The sequence below is a fragment of the Pangasianodon hypophthalmus genome, chromosome 4, assembly GCF_027358585.1.
Source record: "Pangasianodon hypophthalmus isolate fPanHyp1 chromosome 4, fPanHyp1.pri, whole genome shotgun sequence".
Taxonomy (NCBI): Eukaryota; Metazoa; Chordata; class Actinopteri; order Siluriformes; family Pangasiidae; genus Pangasianodon; species Pangasianodon hypophthalmus.
The window spans coordinates 16,679,026-16,699,640 of NC_069713.1; the positions used below are offsets into that span (position 1 = coordinate 16,679,026).

Genomic DNA, 20,615 nt, shown 5'->3' on the forward strand with positions numbered 1-20,615 from the left:
TCTCTACTATATGTGGTTCATCATTGTAACATGTAACTATACAACATGAAAGCTTGATATTCACTCTGTTAGAAAAGCAGACTTAGTAAGGTTTTAGACATTTTATACATATTTATGGTTTCTTAAAGTCAAGGTGTTTGCCACAGTGACATCTGACAGCTTTTCCCAGAACAACACACATATATAGTCCTGTTATACCTGTAGACTGACAAACAAAATATACTTTCTTCATCATAAACAAAACACCACATTTATGATTCTTCTCCTTGAACTTTATTTATCAAACTCTTCTCACGTGCAGTTAACCCCAGGTTATACAGTTCATATTTGTCAAGAAAAGTTAAATTTTAATGTTCATAAAGAATCTACATTGAATGTTTTAGCTAAATAAAACTCAGCCATTAAGCCACACTAATGCTATGGAAGTAGCCTTAGGTTGTCAAATATACCAGGACTGTCACATTTCTGCAGAAACCCACAGATTCCATGCAATCTTTTTAAATAGGAAAAGGAAGTACTAAATAAATAGTGGCAAAATCCAGAGCCTTAGTTCAACCTGTGGAGCTTTCACATTTCAGGAAGAAATGGAATGATTCACAACTTTGTAAACAATTTTGAGCTTCATTGAGCTTGGTCAACATGGTAAACGTTCATTATTACAATGTAAATTCTTTTGTTCAGGTTAAGAGTAATTGTGTGTGACTCTAGTTAACCACGCAGAATCTTCTGGTTTCTGAATGGCAGCTTAAAATATAAAAAACTGGTTTTAAACCTGTGGCAAAATAGACATTAGTCAAATTAAATAATCTCTTAATCTTCCCTAACACCTCCCTAAAAACATGCCGGTAGGTGGACTGACAACTCTAAATTTCACCTGTGTGACTGAGTGTGTGACTGTGTGTGTGACTGTGTGTGTGCATGGTACCCTGTGATGGACTAATGTCCCGTCCCATCGAGGGTGAATTCCCCCCTCACTCCCAATGTTCCCAGGATCCGCAGTGACCCTGACCAGGATAACTGAACTGGTTACTGAAGTTGAATGAATGAATACCTGTTTATTGTATCTTAAATACAATTTAAATATCACATCTTAAGTTTGATGCATGTGCATTTTCCTTGTTGGATTCTTCCATAGATCACTTATTGGACAAAGCTTCAATGAATCTTCACATTAATTAAAGCTTAAAGGCAAGAGCAGAGCTGCTCTACAGGCAACGCAATGCAGTGTATATCATTCACCTTACAGCTATGTTTGATGTAATTAAATAATCTTTTAGTGTAATAAACTCTAAAACTTAAGTGCATCTCCACTTTCCGGTTCAAGTCAAATACAAGCAGCATTTCCAGATAGAACTCATGAATGCACACTCACAAAATTCTTCCAAGACCACATACAGATAACCCAACAGTTATGCTGCTTTGGTGAGCTCATCTGTAAATTCAGCCATAAGGTCATGGACCCAGATGTCACTGTCCTCCTGAGATGTGTCCACCAGGTAGACAGTGAGCTTGCGGTCCCATGGCTGTTCTGCCTCCTGCACCGATTCCACCTGCGCCACCATTGGCTTTTTCTCCACATGGTTCCTGAATACAATGGAAGCTTCTTCAGACCACTGCCTAGACTTCACTCCTATAAAGATTGTAGAAAGTATTAGGGCTTGTTTTCATAAAATATGCATCCAACCTGGTACAAAATACAGCCAGAAAGGAATTATTTAAAGGTTGGAATATGTATGCCACACGAACCATATTTCATCTCACCTTGCAAACGTTACAAAATGAATAGGACAAGCAACATAAAAATTTAATGTAAAACAGGATTTCATTCTAGCAGTTATGGATGTGCATGAAATCTCCATTACATTACTGCCCCAACTCACTTTAAGTTTTTAAGGTGGAAATAGTTTTCATACAATCCATAGCATCCACCAGATGTCACTTTCTCTTCCAAAGGTTGTTTTGTTCCTTTCTCATTTCTTAATGTGCACCATAAAAATTTGAACAGTGACTGCAATTTTTTAAATTCTATTCTAAAGAAGTAAGTCGATAACATATACAAGTCTTGTTAAAAAAAAAAAAAAAAAGGGTATGCCATCCCCCAAACTACTCATCCCCGACAACTCATATTTGGCACAAACCTCTTAAATGATGTATACAGTTATAATTAACGTGATCTCCACTTTGGCTGACTGTTTCCTACATTACCCACAATGTTTCTCCTATTAAACATCATTGTAACTGTGCTACCAATGTCCCATTGTGACAAATGACCGCTAGTGTCTCACAGGAATAATGAAACTACAGTACTAACCAATGAATCAGCAGCCAGATTACTAAACACACAAATATTTCATTATAAACATATATTTATGTGTTTCAGGGTGGATTTTTCCTGTAAATTGACAATAACCGGTGAATATCCATAATCTAAGTGTTCCTATATTTTCACCTACTACCAAAAATGCGTTGAGTGATTGGAACAAAAAAAAAAATCAGTGCTTACACCTCTATCACTGTCACAGTTTGAATAGCACTCATCTAAACCATTGTGGAACACAAGAAACAAACAAGATTTGAAGTTTTACAACAACAATCCTCATACTGTATCATTAATTATGGTGAGGTGTTTTTCACTAAAGAGAACTCCTTTAGATTTACAGGCTACACAATCATAAGAAAAAAATTAGAAGCAGAGAAACAATCTCTGTAAGCGAGCTGTTTTACCTGCCAGCTGAGCAGTGATGCCCTGGAAAGGGAGCTGCCTGAACTCCTGGATGAGGGTCCTCAGCACAGAGCAGCTAACCAGCTCATGCTTACCGTAGTCTAGCTCATAAACAGACACCAGGCCATTGCTCAGAACTCCTTTGACAAGCACTCGATGCCAACTGGGAAAAAAAGGTAATGGTTCTTTCATTTGAGATTACAGCTCCATACAGCACATTAAGCTCAATGCAGATTAATGATAGAGACAAATATCTTCAGTCAGACAATTAGATAAACTAAACTCACTAATGTTGCAGTCAGTGTATAATTAATTCAGGAAGCCAAAAGTTGTAATCAAAATTAAAATATGGTTAATTATGCTGCATGTATGCTTGTCCCAGAAGTAACAGGGTGAGAAAAATGTATAATTATAATAACAGTGACTATAGTGTAATTAGTATGATTTCTAATTAATTATTTTGTGACAATATTACTAATAAATTATTCTGAAATAATATTGTTTCTAATGTAGTTTTAATATAAAATAAATCAGGCCAATCAGGAAATTTGAGCAAGACATTCATTTTCAATAATTTATCATTAAGAGCTTTATCCTTGTCAGGGTCGTGGTGGATCTGGGATCTATCCCGGGAACACTGGGCACCACGCACACACACATTCACACACAGGAAACCCACACAGACATGGGGGGAACTTGCAAAATGCTGTGCAAGACATTACTGATACAAATTGATAATAAATATAATTAAAAAAATGATAATGTTCTGCACATATATTACTTCTGGGACACCAATGTGTATGTATGGCACTTTCAGCTACTCACTTGTTCTCTACTTTGGCGGCATACACCTGGTTCTTTTCCACTGTGAGTGGCTTCTCATCTGTCTTGTTGTAGTACAGAATCATCTCTTCCATTAAGACGACCAGCTTGTACATCTCCTGCCATGGCTGGAGCACAAAATGGCCTGGATGGCATGCGACTGACACATAAATATCCATGTTCTGTCCCGTTTGAGGGAGCTCAAGAACAGGTGGCAGAGTCAGACTCCCAGACAGTGTGCTACAGGAATCTAAATGGGGTGCCAACCTCTTAGGTGGGTGTGGAGCCCTGCCTGCTCTGTTGGTGCTTGGGCTGGAGGTGCCAGTAGCGGGTGTAGGGGTAGAGGCTGTGGGGGGTGTATCTGATGATATAGTTTGAATAGGGCTCTTCAGTGACCCCTGGCTGCTCAGGAAGACATCGTCCTGATGCTTCCAGAGATCCGAGTTGGCAAGCTGGCGGTTGAGGCTGTGGCTAGGGTCGTGGAAGTTCTTATTAGTAAACAGGTAGACATGGGCCAGGCGCTTGCTCTCCTCCACTTTAACAATCTGGAGAAGAAAATAATAAACTGAATCAAATGAAGGCTAATTAAGGCTCATTTCAAATGGAACTGAATCCCTTGTAGTACTAATTAGTAAGAACTAATATTACAAACAGAATTAACAGGAAGCAGTAAGAACATGGTTGAGACATGTATATATGATGCATTCAGGCATCAATAGAAATTATAGAAATTATCTTTAAAATGATTCCCCACAAGTAAAGCTTATAATAAAATTTAGCTTTAGTAAAGAACTGGCCTTCAAGCTGCAGTCACTGCAATGGAGAGCTGTGTCTCTTAGCCACTGCACTGCATCTGGAGTCCAGCAGCCCACACTGACAGGCAAGTCTGCCAAACAGCACTTCACTGCCTATGTAGTGATAGACACAGAGGATTATATACACATGCATATAATATTTCAGTATTTATAGTGAGTGTGACTAACTATGTTATATTCTTTGAGTTTAGACAAACATATATACAGGCAACATCTACATGAATTCTGCTTTGCATTCAACCTTGTTCTCTGACCTGGGGCGGGATAGTGATAAGGTCACGTAAGAAAGGGTGCGGGATTTCCCTCAGCTCAATGGCTTCCACAGATGCCTGCACCCCCACATCCACAAACAGGATGTCCAACACCCGGCTACCATGCAGGTTAGTTATCTGCACATTATAAGGAGAGAAATGAGCTTAGTTTCATGTTGATCTAATGAAATGTATTAACAGTACTTTTACACTAGCCAGTCATTTTCACAAACTCATCTGGTTCAGTAACCTCCTTTTGTCTTGTACTATTTTACTCCATTTTTGTGAGAGAAGCTTTTTAAAACCTCAAACAGTGATATTCCCATGTGACCAAGCCTGCTCTCTCTTACCTCAACTCGAGACCATTTGCCTTTGTACCGAGCCAGACAGTTTTTTCCACAGAAAGGTCTAGACACCAGCGACTCTGATGTGACCTTGTGGACAAGAAACAATACAGTGCTGTCATTTTATGACACAGGGATTGTAAAAAGGGACATGACAATACTGTAGCTCCAAATTACAATTGCTGTTGGAACACTTATTATATCCTATATAATTGGAATATTGTACTTTCCCTATATTAGATCAAATTTACAATATATGTATAATGGATTTGGAATGTATAATTATGAAGGTTCTGTTTGAAGTGCATCATACAGAATTAATGTCAGTGGCTCACTGTTTACTAAAGATTATGTTGCTCACAGTTTCTAATCTGATTATGTTCTTTTATCAGTGACTGTCTTGGCTCACACACCTCTTCAAAGAAACAGTCTAGGAGCAGTGAGGAACCCATAGAGCCTTTAGATTTCTGTAAACTCAAAATTACATGTGTATATAACTTTTAGTTAATTTTTATTAAATAGACTACTGTTTAATGTTTAAGTAATCTTACTTAATCTTTGCAAGAACTGTAACATAATAGTATTGTTAAATAGCTAATAATTATCAATAACCATATAATAAATAAATTAGAAAACCAAAGTCCTGTTTTTATTGTAAGGGTTTATAATGTATAATGTCCATACTGTGATCTATTCTATTTAAGTAAGTCTTTTTACTGGCCCAGAATTTACTCACGGCCCTGACCTCAAATGCATAGTTCTGCATTGTCTAGTGCTTACACACCCACTATACCCTTTGTACCTGGCTGTGGAAATAGCTCTCTGTCTTCTCCAGGATTTCACTGAGTTTGGTCAAACCACGAGAGGGCAGCTGGCAGTAGAATATCCCATCTGAACACACACTAGTCACACTCACATTCATGTAGGCACTGTTAGTCTATGGGACAAAAATCAATGCAATGTAACAAACCATAGCACGGTCAGATAATTCACATGGGTCTAGTTGTGGTTATGCTCGGTACCTGCAGAGGGTTCTCTAAAGACTTCTCTTGCAGGGCTTTCAGACAGCAAGCATTGATATTAATGTCGTCTTCCTGCGATGTGTCATATAACACCATCAAAGGAATGTCTTCTCTCTCTAGGATCTCGGCCAAAAGGATTTTACCACTTGCCATGGAGTCAAATTTTTTCAGCACTGCTGGCTCCAGAGCAAAGGCTTCAAGGCCTAACACACACCCAGTGACACGCATCAAAACTACATGCATTCCCATGTAAATATCAACAGTGTAAAGTCCTCTAAAGTATACAATTGAATCATCCAAACCATGAAACTCACCAGCCAATTTACATTTGGTAGCTTGGAAAGGCAGTTTGAAAAATTTCTCATGCAACTCAAGCAGCTTGCTTTTACTAATAACATCAGAAAAGCCATGATCCACATAATAAACCTGGAACAACAATTCAGCATTGGTTAAATTATTATCTTAATCAATCACTTCATGAATTGTACATGGTCTTAAACCTGTTGCACATTAACCCTGGTTTACACTGTATGAATTGAGGCCTGATTTAGCTGTTGCAGAAAAATTTCACATTGTAAAAGAATTCTTTGGCGGTGAGTTGAGATTGGTGGTCTTAGAACACATAATGTGCTGTCCTCACTGGCCGCTGATTTAGTGCCATTGTACCCAAAGTTCTGCCAGTGTTGCAACTATTACACTGAGGGCTTGTTTCTGTTCATGCCACCACATTTTCTGGACAAGCCCAGATTGCACTGATTGATGATGTAAGAATGTAGTAATTTTATATCGCAGATCCACCATTAGGGGATCCTCATCATATAATCTGACATTATACACATTTTCACATCTGTTATAGAATTTGGCCAGGAATTTCCTGGGATCAACTTGTACAGTGTGTCAACTAATAATCTTGAAAGAATGCTTTCTTTCAGTTTCTTTTAGTTTAGTCACTGTCATATGGCCAAAAGTATGTGGACACCTGACATCACACCCACATGTGGGCCTTCCCCAAACTGTTACCACAATGTTGGAAACACACAATTGTATAGAATGTCTTAGTATGCATTACAATTTCACTTCACTGGAACTAAGAAGCCCAAATCTGTTCCAACATGACAATGCCCCTGTGCACAAAGCGAGGTCCGTGAACACATGATTTGCCAAGGTTGGAGTAGAAGAGCTCGAGTGGCCTGCACAGAGCCCTGACCTCAACCTCACTGAACACCTTTGGGATGAGCTGGAATGCTGTCTGTGCACCAGGCCTTCTCGCCCTACATTAGTGCCTGACCTCACTGCCACGTTCCCAAATCTAGTAGAAAGCCTTCCCAGAAGAGTGGAGGTTATTATAACAGCAAATTAAATCTGTTAAAAGTGCATATGAATGTTATAGTCAGGTGACCACAAACTTTTGGCTATATAGTGTACATAGACCCAGGATGATCTAAAAGCTTTATGACCTACTGAACACACCTTGACTTTATCGGTCTTGACCTCACACACTTGTGCCCGGAGGATCTCTTCCTCTTCTTCAGCAATGACTGCAGTTAGTTGGCCTGATGATAATGAGATCAGTGTCTTCCGGGTGTTATCCTGTCTATAGAATTCCTTCATATCATCCTCCAGCTTTTCCTGGGCCTTGGAATATTCCTCACCTATGTATCTGTTCACATACAGGCAAATATATCCAAATCCAGTGCATTTTTGTTTCTGAATGAATTATGTTTTGCAACAAAATAGGTGAGTGGACATGATCTTCCTTTTACCTGAGAACTACACTGTTAGTGCTGCTTGCCTCAACCACCAGTACTGAGGGGTACTCCTCCCTGGGAATAAGCAGAGGAGGTACGGATTGAGAACTGAGACGTCTCCCTGCCTCCTCTCTCGCCTTCAGGTCTGCCAAGTCTGTCCGATTGCAGTTTTCATCCTCTAGTACCTTCACATAAAGAATTGCCCTTTTGGGGTTGTCTGGCACGGGGTGGTCAATGGTGCATATATCTGAGAGCAAGGGCAGGTTGTCAAGTACATACTCAGGCAGGTTGGTCTTGTAGGTATCCTGGTAGAGTTTGGGGAGGGCATGAGCCCATAAGCCACTGCTGTACTTAAGAAGCAGCTCTGCTAGGTTTTGTTTGATGTCCTCAGGTAGAGCCTTGGGGCATGCCAGTGGGCTTGATGTGTTATTCTTAGGTTTTCTGGAGACTTTCTGGGGTTTTGGAGGTGATGGAAACTGCTTGTCTGAGATGTGCGTCATTTCAAGGCTATATGTGTTAGTGGTTTGGCTAACATCCTTGGCAGGGTATAACAGTAGCTCCTGAGATTTGCTACTGCATGGTTTCTCGACCTGCACATTGGAAAAAAAAGGGTTGATGAAATCATGATTTATACAGCTGTGAGTTTAAAAGGCAAATGTTTGCCATATACACATACCATATAATTTACTATATAATAATAATGGCTAAGCTACCAAAATTAATTATGAATAAACCATTATTTGAAAGCTTCTTACAATGACTACCTTTATGCATTACAGCAAATAGCAAAACCATCAAAGAACTGGGGTCTAGCTGCATAATCCATGTTTGTAGATTACTCTTTGTAAAGAATTGAGAGTAGATTTCATCATGCTTAGCTGAACTCACTGTGCAAATATGGGTCCACTGTTCCAGATCTTTCAAGGCTTCACTGGGCAGCTCTTGCTTGTATAGCTCTCGGTATATTTGTGGAAGTTTAGACACCCAGAAGCCATTGCTGTGCTTGCTTAGAACCTCTTTGAGGCGGGACTGCACCAGTTTGGGACTGTAGAGACTTAATTGTGTCCGAGGTTTTGATGGAGGGGTGCTTTCATTAAGGTTTGAAGGAGCTGGAAATGTTCAGGGAGGTCAGAATAGAAACATTGTGCAATTACTAGCAACTGCCTAGTATGAAACCACTGGAAACAAGGTAGAGGGTGGGTATTCATAAAGTTTGCAAGTAAAATTTCCAGCAAAGGATTTGAATCAAAAGGCAGGTCCTTACTGCAGGCAGATATAAACATATTCCTATCTTGCATGAGTGCACTGTAAATGATCAGTACAAGCACATAACCAACTATTAACATCAGCTTGTTTGGGTGCCTGTCTTAGAACCTGCTGTGTAATAACAGGAGGTGAGCCTGCCTGGGGCTGAAGATCACTGTATTCAGGCAGTAATGAGGACATTGTTAACAGAATTTTCCAGTGACAGAACCCTAAATGATGAAAGCTCATCCCCTACCGCAGCCTTTAAAGGCACACCATGGAGACTGGGGCCTATCTTATACTTTCTGCATAGTTAAAATGATTCATTTCATGGGGATGGGTCCCAGTTTCCTGCCTTGTTATACTGAACTTAAAAAGAAGAAAGAAGACTCGCCATGGCTATGTTGAGGGTTCCTAGACAGGTGGGTGTGCACTTCCTTTTGGAATCTGGATGGCAGGGTCATCCTTTTATCCGATCTGGAAAAGGGTAAAAGTCTGAATTTAGTGAGACTCAGGTGGAGACCTAGCGTGTCTTGCATGATGCTCTATGGAAATTCATTTAATGAGAAGTAGATACAAAGCAACAAATGCAGTGTTATGATGTTATTTAATTATCTGTATTTTATCCACACCCCAGTATTCCACACTAACTGTTTAAAAAAAAATTCACAATGTTTAGTACATAAGAGCCGTGTTTGAAATCGATCCCTGCATTATTAGTCCATCAACCCCAAGTGAATTTGAACAATGACTCACAAAACACACACTGCTTTGCAGCAGGTTTACTCATAGCATTTCTCTGCCTAGCAACCCAGTTACAAAGCAAACACACATCATGAAAAAATACTGGAGCTGTGTCTCATTTAATAAACTCTAAACAGTATTCTGAGTAGAGGCTATAATCAATTGCTTCCCAATGGATCCCAAAAGGTGGTTATACTAAACCTTACAAAAGATCTGAAAGTATTTTGCTTAATTCAAACCGTGAATGAATGACTGAATGGCTCCTATTATGTCAGATTCCTGTTTACCTGAATGAGCTGCAATACAGTGGTTTTCATATTATTATTCAAAACATTTCTGCCCCAGGTGCACAAGACTGTCGTGCAGATATTAGGTAAAGCACAGAGGCTCTTATTTCATTTGATTCTAGGTGTCATATGAACTGATCTTCTACCAAAATCTTTTCCAAAAGAAAAAGTGCTGATTCATTGCAGACTCATTTAGAATTGCTAATCTGGGATGGCAGGAGGATTAGCGACCCCCGGCTCAGTCGTTTAGCTATGCCACCCAGCTCTCCGCTCTGCATTGTGTGTATGCCACAGCTAGAGATACAGAAAACAGCTGAATGGGTGAAGTCAGTTGTTTACTGTGAAAAGCGCTGGCTGTTGGCTGAAATGATTCTACATCAACATGGACACACACACACACACACACACACACACACATTCCACTGCTAAATACACGCCAGACTAAGTGAACATTCAGCTGAGCTCTACTCTGCATTTCTTATTCAAGTCACAGTCAGAGAAGACAGCAAAACAGAACTCGGGGGGGAAAACAAGGGAAGAGGAAATGTTTTTCCATCCACTCTTATGTGTGTCTCTGGATAGCTCCGCACACTTTATACTCTGTCCTTGTACAAATCATGTGTCTTCGTCAATTCTTTATTTAAGCCAACATTGCAAGTCCTTTCAGAAATAGTCAGAAACAGTGTGCTTTCAGCTACCCATTCTATTCTCTCATACCTGTCATACCTGTCAGAAGTCAGACTGCCCCTTCTGGTAGGTGTGTTTGGTGGAGTGTTGTGGACTCTGCCGCCTCTCCCATCAGGTTGTGTTTCCCTCATGCTCCCTGTGCGGCCACTGCCTCGACCCTGACGACCCCGGTATTCAGGCTGCCTGAGAGACGTCCTGGGTTTGGCTATGGAAAAAAGAAAGTCTATTACACACAACAAAAACTTATGGGAGTATAAGGGTAAATGCCAATGCGTATAGAAAAATTAGGTTTTGTTCATGTAAATTGCTAGCATACATATAAAATGGTTTCAGTAGTTCCGTGTAAAAACAAGACATTATGATCTCCAAAGCGCACACAGTCAAACAAAGGGATGCAATGTTATCATACCTTTACACCAATTCCTGACTGTATCACACACTTCAACAAATCCCAGCCACCCTAATCATAACCTCCTGTTTACATTCACTGTAACATTCATACCTCTGTGCGTGACTGAAAGACGATGGCATTGTACATCTGTTACAGATTAGAGCATTCAGATGCAGAGTGCAGCAATAATGTGAATGATTCCTTTTTCCGATCTTGCTTCAGGGATATATATATATGACGTATTGTCGCCCAGACTGCTCTTATGCTAAACGTTCAGCAGGTTGGAAGCTTCGGCAAAGAGGAGAGGTGAGGAAAGAGCATTCAATGAGTAACAGAAGGAGGAAAAAAGATAAACAACAGACGAATGGCAAAAGCACTGCCAGTGATGTGCATCTTCATTCAGCTCCTTCTCTTCTATTCCATCTCTCTCTCTCTCTCTCTCTGTTGCCTTCTCTCTCACTGCATCTCTGATGTGAGTGAGAATACGGCGGCTGTGTTTCTGCTGTATCATCCTACAGCTCTACTGCTGCACTGAGATCCTGATCCAGGATCAGTCTCAGCACTGAAAGTACAGGAAGTTAGCAGTACAGCATATAGGCTGCTGACTGGCCTCACAGTGAGCTTTATTCTTAGCATCCTTACATCCTCAGAGGAGTGTAACTAGGACACAGTCATCTTAAAGCGTCACCCCTAAAAAAAATTAGGGTGTATGAGATGCCTCATCATCTGAGAAGGAACAAACCACACCCATGCTCCACACTCAAATTAATATCAGTAAAATATTTAAAGTTGTATAATGCAATGACAATAAATACCTGCACTGAGAATGAATCAGCATTGTGTATCACTGTGCAAGACAGAACAAATGCTCAAATGTTTCAGACCTTGCCATGTCCTCATATGAAAGTGAATATATTCCAATATATTGTTGATAACATTTTTAGTACATTAAAATGCCATTGACTGTGGAACCAAATCTTCAACTCACAAGTACTGTGTACTTTTCAACAAAGCCGGCCAGGTTTATGTAATGCAAACATTGTAATGTACTAGTTTTGAAAGTATGTGTAATGTAGTCCTACCATTTAACACCAGAGGAGAAGTGGGTTTGACTCTCATCTGGCAGTTGACCACCTGAGGTCGGCCAGTCTTCTTAGCTGCATGCTGTCGAGCCACTAGCTTTGTGATGTTTGCCTTTTCATTCCCCACAGTAGCATAACACATCACCTAAAAAAGGAGAAGGTCAGAAGAAAAGACACACACATCCACAAGCAGCAAAACGTGAGGTGCTTGATTAAACATGAACACATACAGAAAGGTCAACTGTCTCTGCAACCTGATGTGCTTTTTAATTCCAAACTCAACTGCAAGTCTGTTCAGAAACTAACATTAGGTCTATGAGATTGCATTCCAACCCAAAATACTATTTAGTAGAATTATGGTGCACCCAGATAATCTGTAAATTTTACTTTTCGTTTTCTGTCATCAATCCAATATTTTGTATATACACATCACATCACACCTCACATTTCAGAAATCCCCTAGATGCAATCTAATCATATCACAACTGAAAATGGACATATCATACTCACAGACTCCCAAAACAGCCTCTATGGGTCATATTCAGAGTTCTATTCAAAGCGCATGCAGTGAGAAATTAATATGCTGCGCACGGGTGGTACACAGATGGTAGAGTTTGCGTGTCTCAGCTATGAGCAGTTCTGACCTTGAACTTAAGTTGATTCTTTCTGCATGATATTGGCTAGAGTAAGCAGCACTCTTAAGTCAAGCACCACTGTCTGCCAATTTGACATAACCACAATATGTCCCCCTGAAATGTATGTTTTGGGCTGCAAATACACTCAAAACTTTGGGAAGCCATTCAAAGCCAATACAGAAACATTCAGCCATTTTCCATCAGCCAACAATGCATGTCTACGGACTGGGGAAGGAAAGCAGAATACCTGGATTTAACCCCTGAAGCATGGGGCAAACACCCAAACTCCACGCACACAGGGCGGAGGCGGGATTCAAACCCCACACCCAGAGGGTGCGAGGCAAACATGCTAACCACTGAGCCACTGTGTCCCCCTAAATACATACTGTTTTTTTTTCTCACACAGAGAAGATTGGAGGAGACAGTGTCTTAATTTGGGACAGGGTCAGCATCAGCTCTCATCTAGCACTGTAGTCTTTTTTATATTTATCTAAAAAGAATTTACTAGCACCTCCAAATGACTAATTTGTCTATATGTGATAGGAAAAAGAAATTCTCACAATTGCCTCTCACCTCCCCGGAGCGAGTCCTGTCCAAATGCACCACAGAGGGCATGCTGTGCAGCAGGGCATCCACTGTGGTATGACCCAGCTGTTTGTGTGGTATGGTTTCACCTGTCAGTTCTTTATATTCAGCCTGTAGACGAGACAGGGAGATTGCAGACCTGGACTGCAGAACAGCCCGCAACATTTTCTTCACTGCCTCCTCATCCACCATCTTAGAAACACACAGAGCATGAATACTTACATATGCTATATTTCAGTTTTCTATTCCCCAAATGGAAAGTGGCAAAAATGGAACATGTTCCTAGAAATAAATATTCCGAGAGTAATGGATAAGGTACTTGCAGGATTACCCTCTAATGTCATTTTCAGGATTTTTTAATGACATGAAGCCAGTATATGGAAGTCCAGAAAGGCCATGTGTTATTTCCTATTTTTTCTTGTGATTTCAAGATAAAAAAAGTTTTTCTCTCTGGATCACAAATTATTTTCCTTGCGATCTCAAGTTGACAAAAGGCGTTCTCTTGAGATAACAAAAGTTTATTTCATAGATCACAATTTATTTTTCTCATATATATCGAAATGCATTACTGGGCATACATACTATACAGTCGGGTCCACAAGTATTTGCACAGTGACACAATTTTCGTAATTTTGCCTCTGTACACCACCACAATGGATTTGAATTGAAGCAGTCAAGATGTGATTGAAGTGTAGACTTCCAGCTTTAATTCAAGGGGTTTAAAAAAATATTGCATTAATTAAAAAATATTGCAATTGACTGATAAGCAGTTTTATATCTAGGTGTGGTCTGTTTCTTTGTTATTTTATGACAAATAAGGAGAGGAGCTGATTCCAAGTGTTGACTTGTGTTTGGTAGCTGTTCATGGGAACTCTCAATATGTAGCCCAAAGGGGTGTTGATGCATGGGAAGGAGGCCATCATTAGGCTGAAAAAAAAGATAGCAGAAACTTTTGGAGGGGCCAAATCAACAAGGAACTGGCAAGCTCAGCAACACCAAAAGGATTGGAAGACCATGGAATATATCTTAAGTGTATGAATGCAGAATTCTTCTTGAGCAAGGCACCAAACCCCCAACTGCTCCCCGGGCGCCGCAGCAAAAAAGGCTGCCCACTGCTCCGGGTGTGTGTTCACTACTGTGTGTGTGTTCACTACTGTGTGTGTGCACTTGGATGGGTTAAATGCAGAGCACAAATTCCGAGTATGGGTCACCATACTTGGCTACACGTCACGTCACTTCACTCACACACACTCACTCACTCATATCATTGTCAAAGTCTACAATCAAGAGACGCCTTCATGAATGTAAATACAGATGGTTTACCTCAAAATGCAAATCACTGGTAACACTCAAGAACAGAAAGGTCAGATTGGACTTTCCTAGAAAACATTTACAAAAGCCTGCCCAGTTTGGGAACAAGATTCTTTGGACAGATGAAACCAAGATTATCTTGGTGCTTCACAATACAGATGGATAATGACCCAAAACATACCACAAAAGCAACTCAAGAGTTTGGTCAGGCCTGGCAAAGCATCTCAAAGGAGGAAACTCAGCATTTGGTGATGGGTTGTAGACTTCAGGCAGTCACTGACTGCAAAGGATTTGCATCTAAATATTTAAAATAATCCTGATATTTATGATTGTTAGTTTGTCCAATTACTTTTGAGCCTGTGAAAATGGATGGACCCTGTAAAAAAAAATGGCTGTGATTCCTAAACGGTTAATGCTCCTGTCAGCTCAAACCAGTCTGGTCATTCTCCTTTGATATCGCTCATCAACAAGGTGTTTCAGCCTCCAGACCCTCTGCTCACAGGATGTTTTTTGTTTTTTGCACCATTTTGTGTAAACTCCAGAGACTGCTGTGTGTGAAAATCCCAGGAGATCAGCAGTTTCTGAAATACTCAAACCAGCCCATCTGGCACCAACAACCATGCCTCGGTTAAAGTCACTGAGATCACACTTTTTCCCCATTCTGATGTTTGATGTGAACATTACCTGAAGCTCTCGACTTGTAAATGCATGATTTTATGCATTGTGCTGCTGCCAAATGATTGACTGACTGAATAACTGCATAATGAGTAGGTGTATAGATGACCACTGAGGGTATGTGTGACCTTTTGGGAAAACCGCAATATAATAATCAATTATTAATTAATTATTATATTTATTATCGAGTTCTTATAATTATGCCTGTTTCGCCAGGTCACATGTATTGATTGGGGTTAATCCAAACCTCCGTTACTCAAAAACAACATCAATGTGGACTTAATGTGTTCTGTCTGTGGAAAGCTCAGGAATAAAAATCTCTATGGTTCCAAGTAAACAGACATATTACTTTGCACATTTAAATAATGAGCCTAATATTGAATAGCTCGATTGGGTGCATAAGATAAATCTGTACTCATTTGAGTCCACATTATTTGCTTTTTGCAGGTAAGGGGTCCCTGCCTGTAAAAAGTGTGAGGGCTAGATCACGTGTGTGGGTAATATTTGTATAACAGTTTAACAGGAATTAAGAATAAGGTAGGCATCTAAAATGTTAAATACAGACTAAATGTCCATGCAAAAGTCATTCTGCTTTTCACACATTTTTCTATAACAAGCTTGGAACTGCCCAGTGCAATCTGAGTACTGTTAGATTGTGTGTGCTGGAGTGCAAACTTCAGTGTTAAAGCTTGCTGTAAGTTGTTCCGCACTGCTAGAACCCTTGCAGTGAAACTGAAAGTGCCTGTGCACGAGTTTACGCGTTCTGAGCTGTTGGGCACAGTAACGACAGACACACCCTGGACAACAGTTCAGCTCACTAATCACGACACGTTCGCACAGCTCTGCACTAGCTCTAATACAACACTACTTCCACATTTAAACTGAAGTGAAACGGACTACTTTTAAAGCTGGGTACTTTTGGAGCAGTCCATCTTTACTTTCTCCTGATAAAGTTTGTGAAGAAGAGCGTAGGAATGCGGCACCAAAAGTGGCGACGTCAGCGACACACACACACACACACACACACACACACACTGGGTTAAAGACTACAGCCGGTGAAAACAAGCGACATAACTTGTATTTATTGCCATGAAGAAGTTACAGTGTGGTAATGTAGCTAACTAGTCCAGCTGTATGGTTTTGTCGACTAGGCTATACTGTGTCCGTGTGGTAAACCGAGCTCTGTACACTTGTCGCGTATTCTGACACTTATCCTATCGAAGTCAGCCGACACTGCGATAACAAAATGTTTAATTAGGCAAAGTTGTGTGTCTGAATGTTGTGTTAAAGCGCTTACCGTGCTGTCAGGTTGAGTGTGATAACCCGCTTCAGCTGTCAGAGCGCCCCGTGTCCAGCGCGCGCCGGTCCCCTCTGTCACCCGCCACTCACCCAGCTGGCATGCAGCGACCTGATTGGTCAGCTGGCACTGTCGCCTGTTAATTAAGTGTCAATGCGCATGCGTGCAAAGACAAAACACATTCATCCAGCTGAACCTGTCTCCACTAAACGAATGTCTCACCTTTTTCTTCTGACTTTTTTTTTTTAATTATTCATAACAAGTGTGTTTTTTTTAAATAATGCATAATTATATTAAAAATCTAAATATGTACACTTAGAAAATGTAGAACTCTTTAGTGTTCTTCGGTTGTCTCTCTGGAACCCTTAAATGTTCTGTGTAGAACTCTACAGAAGAGAGTCCCTATTAGACAGGGTTGATATAGCCCTTTCTGGAAGCTTAGAACCCTGAAATATCCAGTGAACCCTTAAAGAACCCTTAAAGAACAGTTTTTAAGGATCAGAATCATTTTATTCGCTATCTACATTTACATGTAGAAAGAATTTTACTTGGTGTTTTGGTCACAACACGATATATTCAATACAGCTAACACACACACATCACAGACTACACAGTTAACACACACACATCACAGACAACACAGATAACACACATCACAGACAACACAGTTAACACACATCACAGACAACACAGTTAACACACACACATCACAGACAACACAGTTAACACACACACATCACAGACAACACAGTTAACACACATCACAGACAACACAGTTAACACACACACATCACAGACAACACAGTTAACACACACACATCACAGACAACACAGTTAACACACATCACAGACAACACAGTTAACACACACATCACAGACAACACAGTTAACACACACACATCACAGACTACACAGTTAACACACACATCACAGACAACACAGTTAACACACACACATCACAGACAACACAGTTAACACACATCACAGACAACACAGTTAACACACATCACAGACAACACAGTTAACACACACACATCACAGACAACACAGTTAACACACACACATCACAGACTACACAGTTAACACTCACATCACAGACAACACAGTTAACAACACATACCACAGACAACACAGTTAACAACACACACATCACAGACAACACAGTTAACACACACACATCACAGACAACACAGTTAACACACACACATCACAGACTACACAGTTAACACACACATCACAGACAACACAGTTAACAACACATACCACAGACAACACAGTTAACAACACACACATCACAGACAACACAGTTAACAACACACATCACAGACAACACAGTTAACACACACAGATCACAGACAGCACAGTTTATAACACACACATCACAGACAACACAGTTAACAACACACATCACAGACAACACAGTTAACACACACACATCACAGACAGCACAGTTTATAACACATGCATCATAGACAACACAGTTAACACACACATCACAGACAACACAGTTAACACACATCACAGACAACACAGTTAACACACGCACATCACAGACAACACAGTTTACACACATGCATCACAGACAACACAACACACAACAAACCCATCACAGACAACAGTGTTTGCAACGCACACATTACACACAACACAGTATACAACACACATCACACACAACACAATTACCATCCTAATATCCAAATACTGCACCTTAAGCAGAAACTTTATATTACAATGGAGATGTAATATTACAATGGAAAGCAGGTGAATTAAACAGAGTGGTACAATTGTGATATAAAATAAATAGTAATATACAGTATATATATATACATATATATATATATATATATATATATATATATATATATATATATATATATATAAACATTAAAATAATATTCATATTACTACTACTGCTACTACTACTACTACTAATAATACTACTAATAATAATAATAATAATTATTATTATTATTATTATTATTATTATTTTAAATATAGGGTGTATAACATCCCAGCCTTCCACACACCTAGTTCTCCGTTTTGTTTTTTTGTTTTTGTTTTTATTTAGTTCATTTAGTTACTTATCGTACAGTCAGGTGCCAAAGGCCCCAACATGTAAATATCCCTGCCTTGGACAACATTAATTTTCCATAAACATAAATTTTTAAAGTTTTGCTCCCCTTTGTCCCCTGTTTATTTAGGCACCTTGTAATCATCCACCCTCTCTTCCCCTTTTACAGTACCTCTGCCTACAAGCCAACCTGAAAGTTTAAAGTCAATACGGTACATAGCCTTCCAGTGGTAACAAAGCTGTGCTATCTTCATACGCCACACAGTATTGTTTTTTTAATGTCTAGGCTCACCTGCATGTTTAAACAAAGCCTTATTGCCTCCCTCTGGTAAAAAGGTGCCGCTGCAACTCATTCGGCCCAAACCCTTTTCTCTTCTTCTTCTTCAGCATTGATGCTCTGTGTCTTCACTGAAAATCTGACAACTGCAAATATCCATCTTTTCAGTAGGAACACCACTGTAAAGGCTCCCTTAGACTGTCTGACCACTCAAAAGACTTAAAAGTCTCCTGATCTTGAGTGATCTTGTATACTTTTTGGTTTTAAGGAAATAATTATGATTATAATTATATTCCCAAAATAACCTTTGAGGAGTTTACATGGAATGAAAATGCATTTTCTATGTTCAAAGATGCACCTGAAAAAAAAATTACAGCATAATCTTAAAGAATAAACTACTAATTTTGTGTTCAGTGGTGGCTTGTCTATAGGGGCAGGTGGGGCAAACCCCCACCATATATATCAGGTATTCAACAGATATTCATCATCATAAATTCACAACTGTTTTGAGTGACCAACGATTTACTAACGATGTTTTTGTTTGACTAAAATAAGCCAACGTTCCACTGATTTGCTAACCTTGGTAGATGTTTTGCAATTGTGGGATAGTGAGCTCATTTGTCTCCCTTTTCCAATGGCTGAATGTTTTGGGCTACTTTCAGGTCTTTGTGTAGATTTTGCTGAAACCTGGCAACTGTGGTTAATGATATTACCTCTTCAGGAAACACATTTGCTGTGTCAAACACACTTGAACAAAGGGACATCTAAAACCACTCAAAACCAGCTTCTAGGCAGTATGCTGGATGGATGACTGTATGTTATTGACTCTCAACTGTCTATTACGGGGTTAAAATTTCACTAGATAGTAGCCATAGCATAAGCCAAGTGTGATAGTCTCTCGACTTAATTTTGTTTGAGGCTATGTGGTTATTAATGTCATCCTTCCCCACCAAAATCTATAGTCACAAGCCACTATTCTTATATAACCTCTTACATTTGCATTTTAGACACAACAAAACATTCAGTCTGTATTATCCTTTTACTGTGATGTACAGTTCTTTCACTGATTCTCACTGACAAGATCATTTAATCAATTTTAAGTTTTATCTCATATTATATAATGATATGAAATATCAGTGACTAAACCTTTACAGTCATTCATTAAACTTCACCTGTATACTAGACAAATACAAAGAGACATGTACACTCACCATACTGTTCATATGTCATAAAGCAAAGTTAGCTTTATTTTCCTTCAAAATGCCACTTGCAGATTGGGTGGCAGTTGGTGGTCCAAAATATCACTAAATATAGAATGTAGAATATAGAATTTAAAACTAGAATGTACCTTTTAAAACCTACATTTTTAGTTTTGTCAGATATGAATCAATTAAAACTGGTGTTATATTGAGTTATTTTCAAAAACCATTCTTATCTGGATTTATGATCTCTGCTTCTATAATCAGCTGCTGAAAGTTACACTGAACATGGAATGAGAACAAACATCACTATCGTTATGAATACCTGTGTGTAGATTAATGGCCAAAGTCAACTGAATCAATTATAAATTAAATCTACTATAATAGAATGATGTGTATTATACC

The 20,615-nt window shown here is 39.5% G+C and overlaps 1 protein-coding gene across 10 annotated transcripts; it reads right to left on the reverse strand.

The window, feature by feature from the left end:
• Nucleotides 1-1,040: 1,040 nt before the first annotated feature.
• On the reverse strand, nt 1,041-16,782 carry tdrd7b (tudor domain containing 7 b). 10 transcript variants are annotated; one of them, XM_026936544.3, is made up of 18 exons: nt 16,664-16,782; nt 13,369-13,572; nt 12,161-12,305; nt 10,727-10,892; nt 9,364-9,446; nt 8,613-8,833; nt 7,740-8,314; nt 7,447-7,636; nt 6,291-6,402; nt 5,977-6,179; nt 5,757-5,891; nt 5,368-5,421; nt 4,961-5,044; nt 4,614-4,748; nt 4,342-4,452; nt 3,548-4,089; nt 2,725-2,885; nt 1,041-1,630 (listed from the first exon to the last, which is right to left on the reverse strand). In XM_026936544.3, exons 2-18 carry the CDS (start codon nt 13,570-13,572, stop codon nt 1,410-1,412), a joined length of 3,342 nt encoding a protein of 1,113 aa, XP_026792345.3. In that variant the 5' UTR covers nt 16,664-16,782; the 3' UTR covers nt 1,041-1,409. The 10 variants fall into 10 exon arrangements, with proteins under 10 accessions (XP_026792345.3, XP_026792344.3, XP_053089391.1 ...); XM_026936543.3 differs by having other exon boundaries at nt 10,718-10,892; XM_053233416.1 differs by lacking the exons at nt 13,369-13,572; nt 16,664-16,782 and adding exons at nt 11,190-11,768; nt 11,894-11,925 and having other exon boundaries at nt 10,718-10,892; nt 12,161-12,263.
• Nucleotides 16,783-20,615: the final 3,833 nt, after the last annotated feature.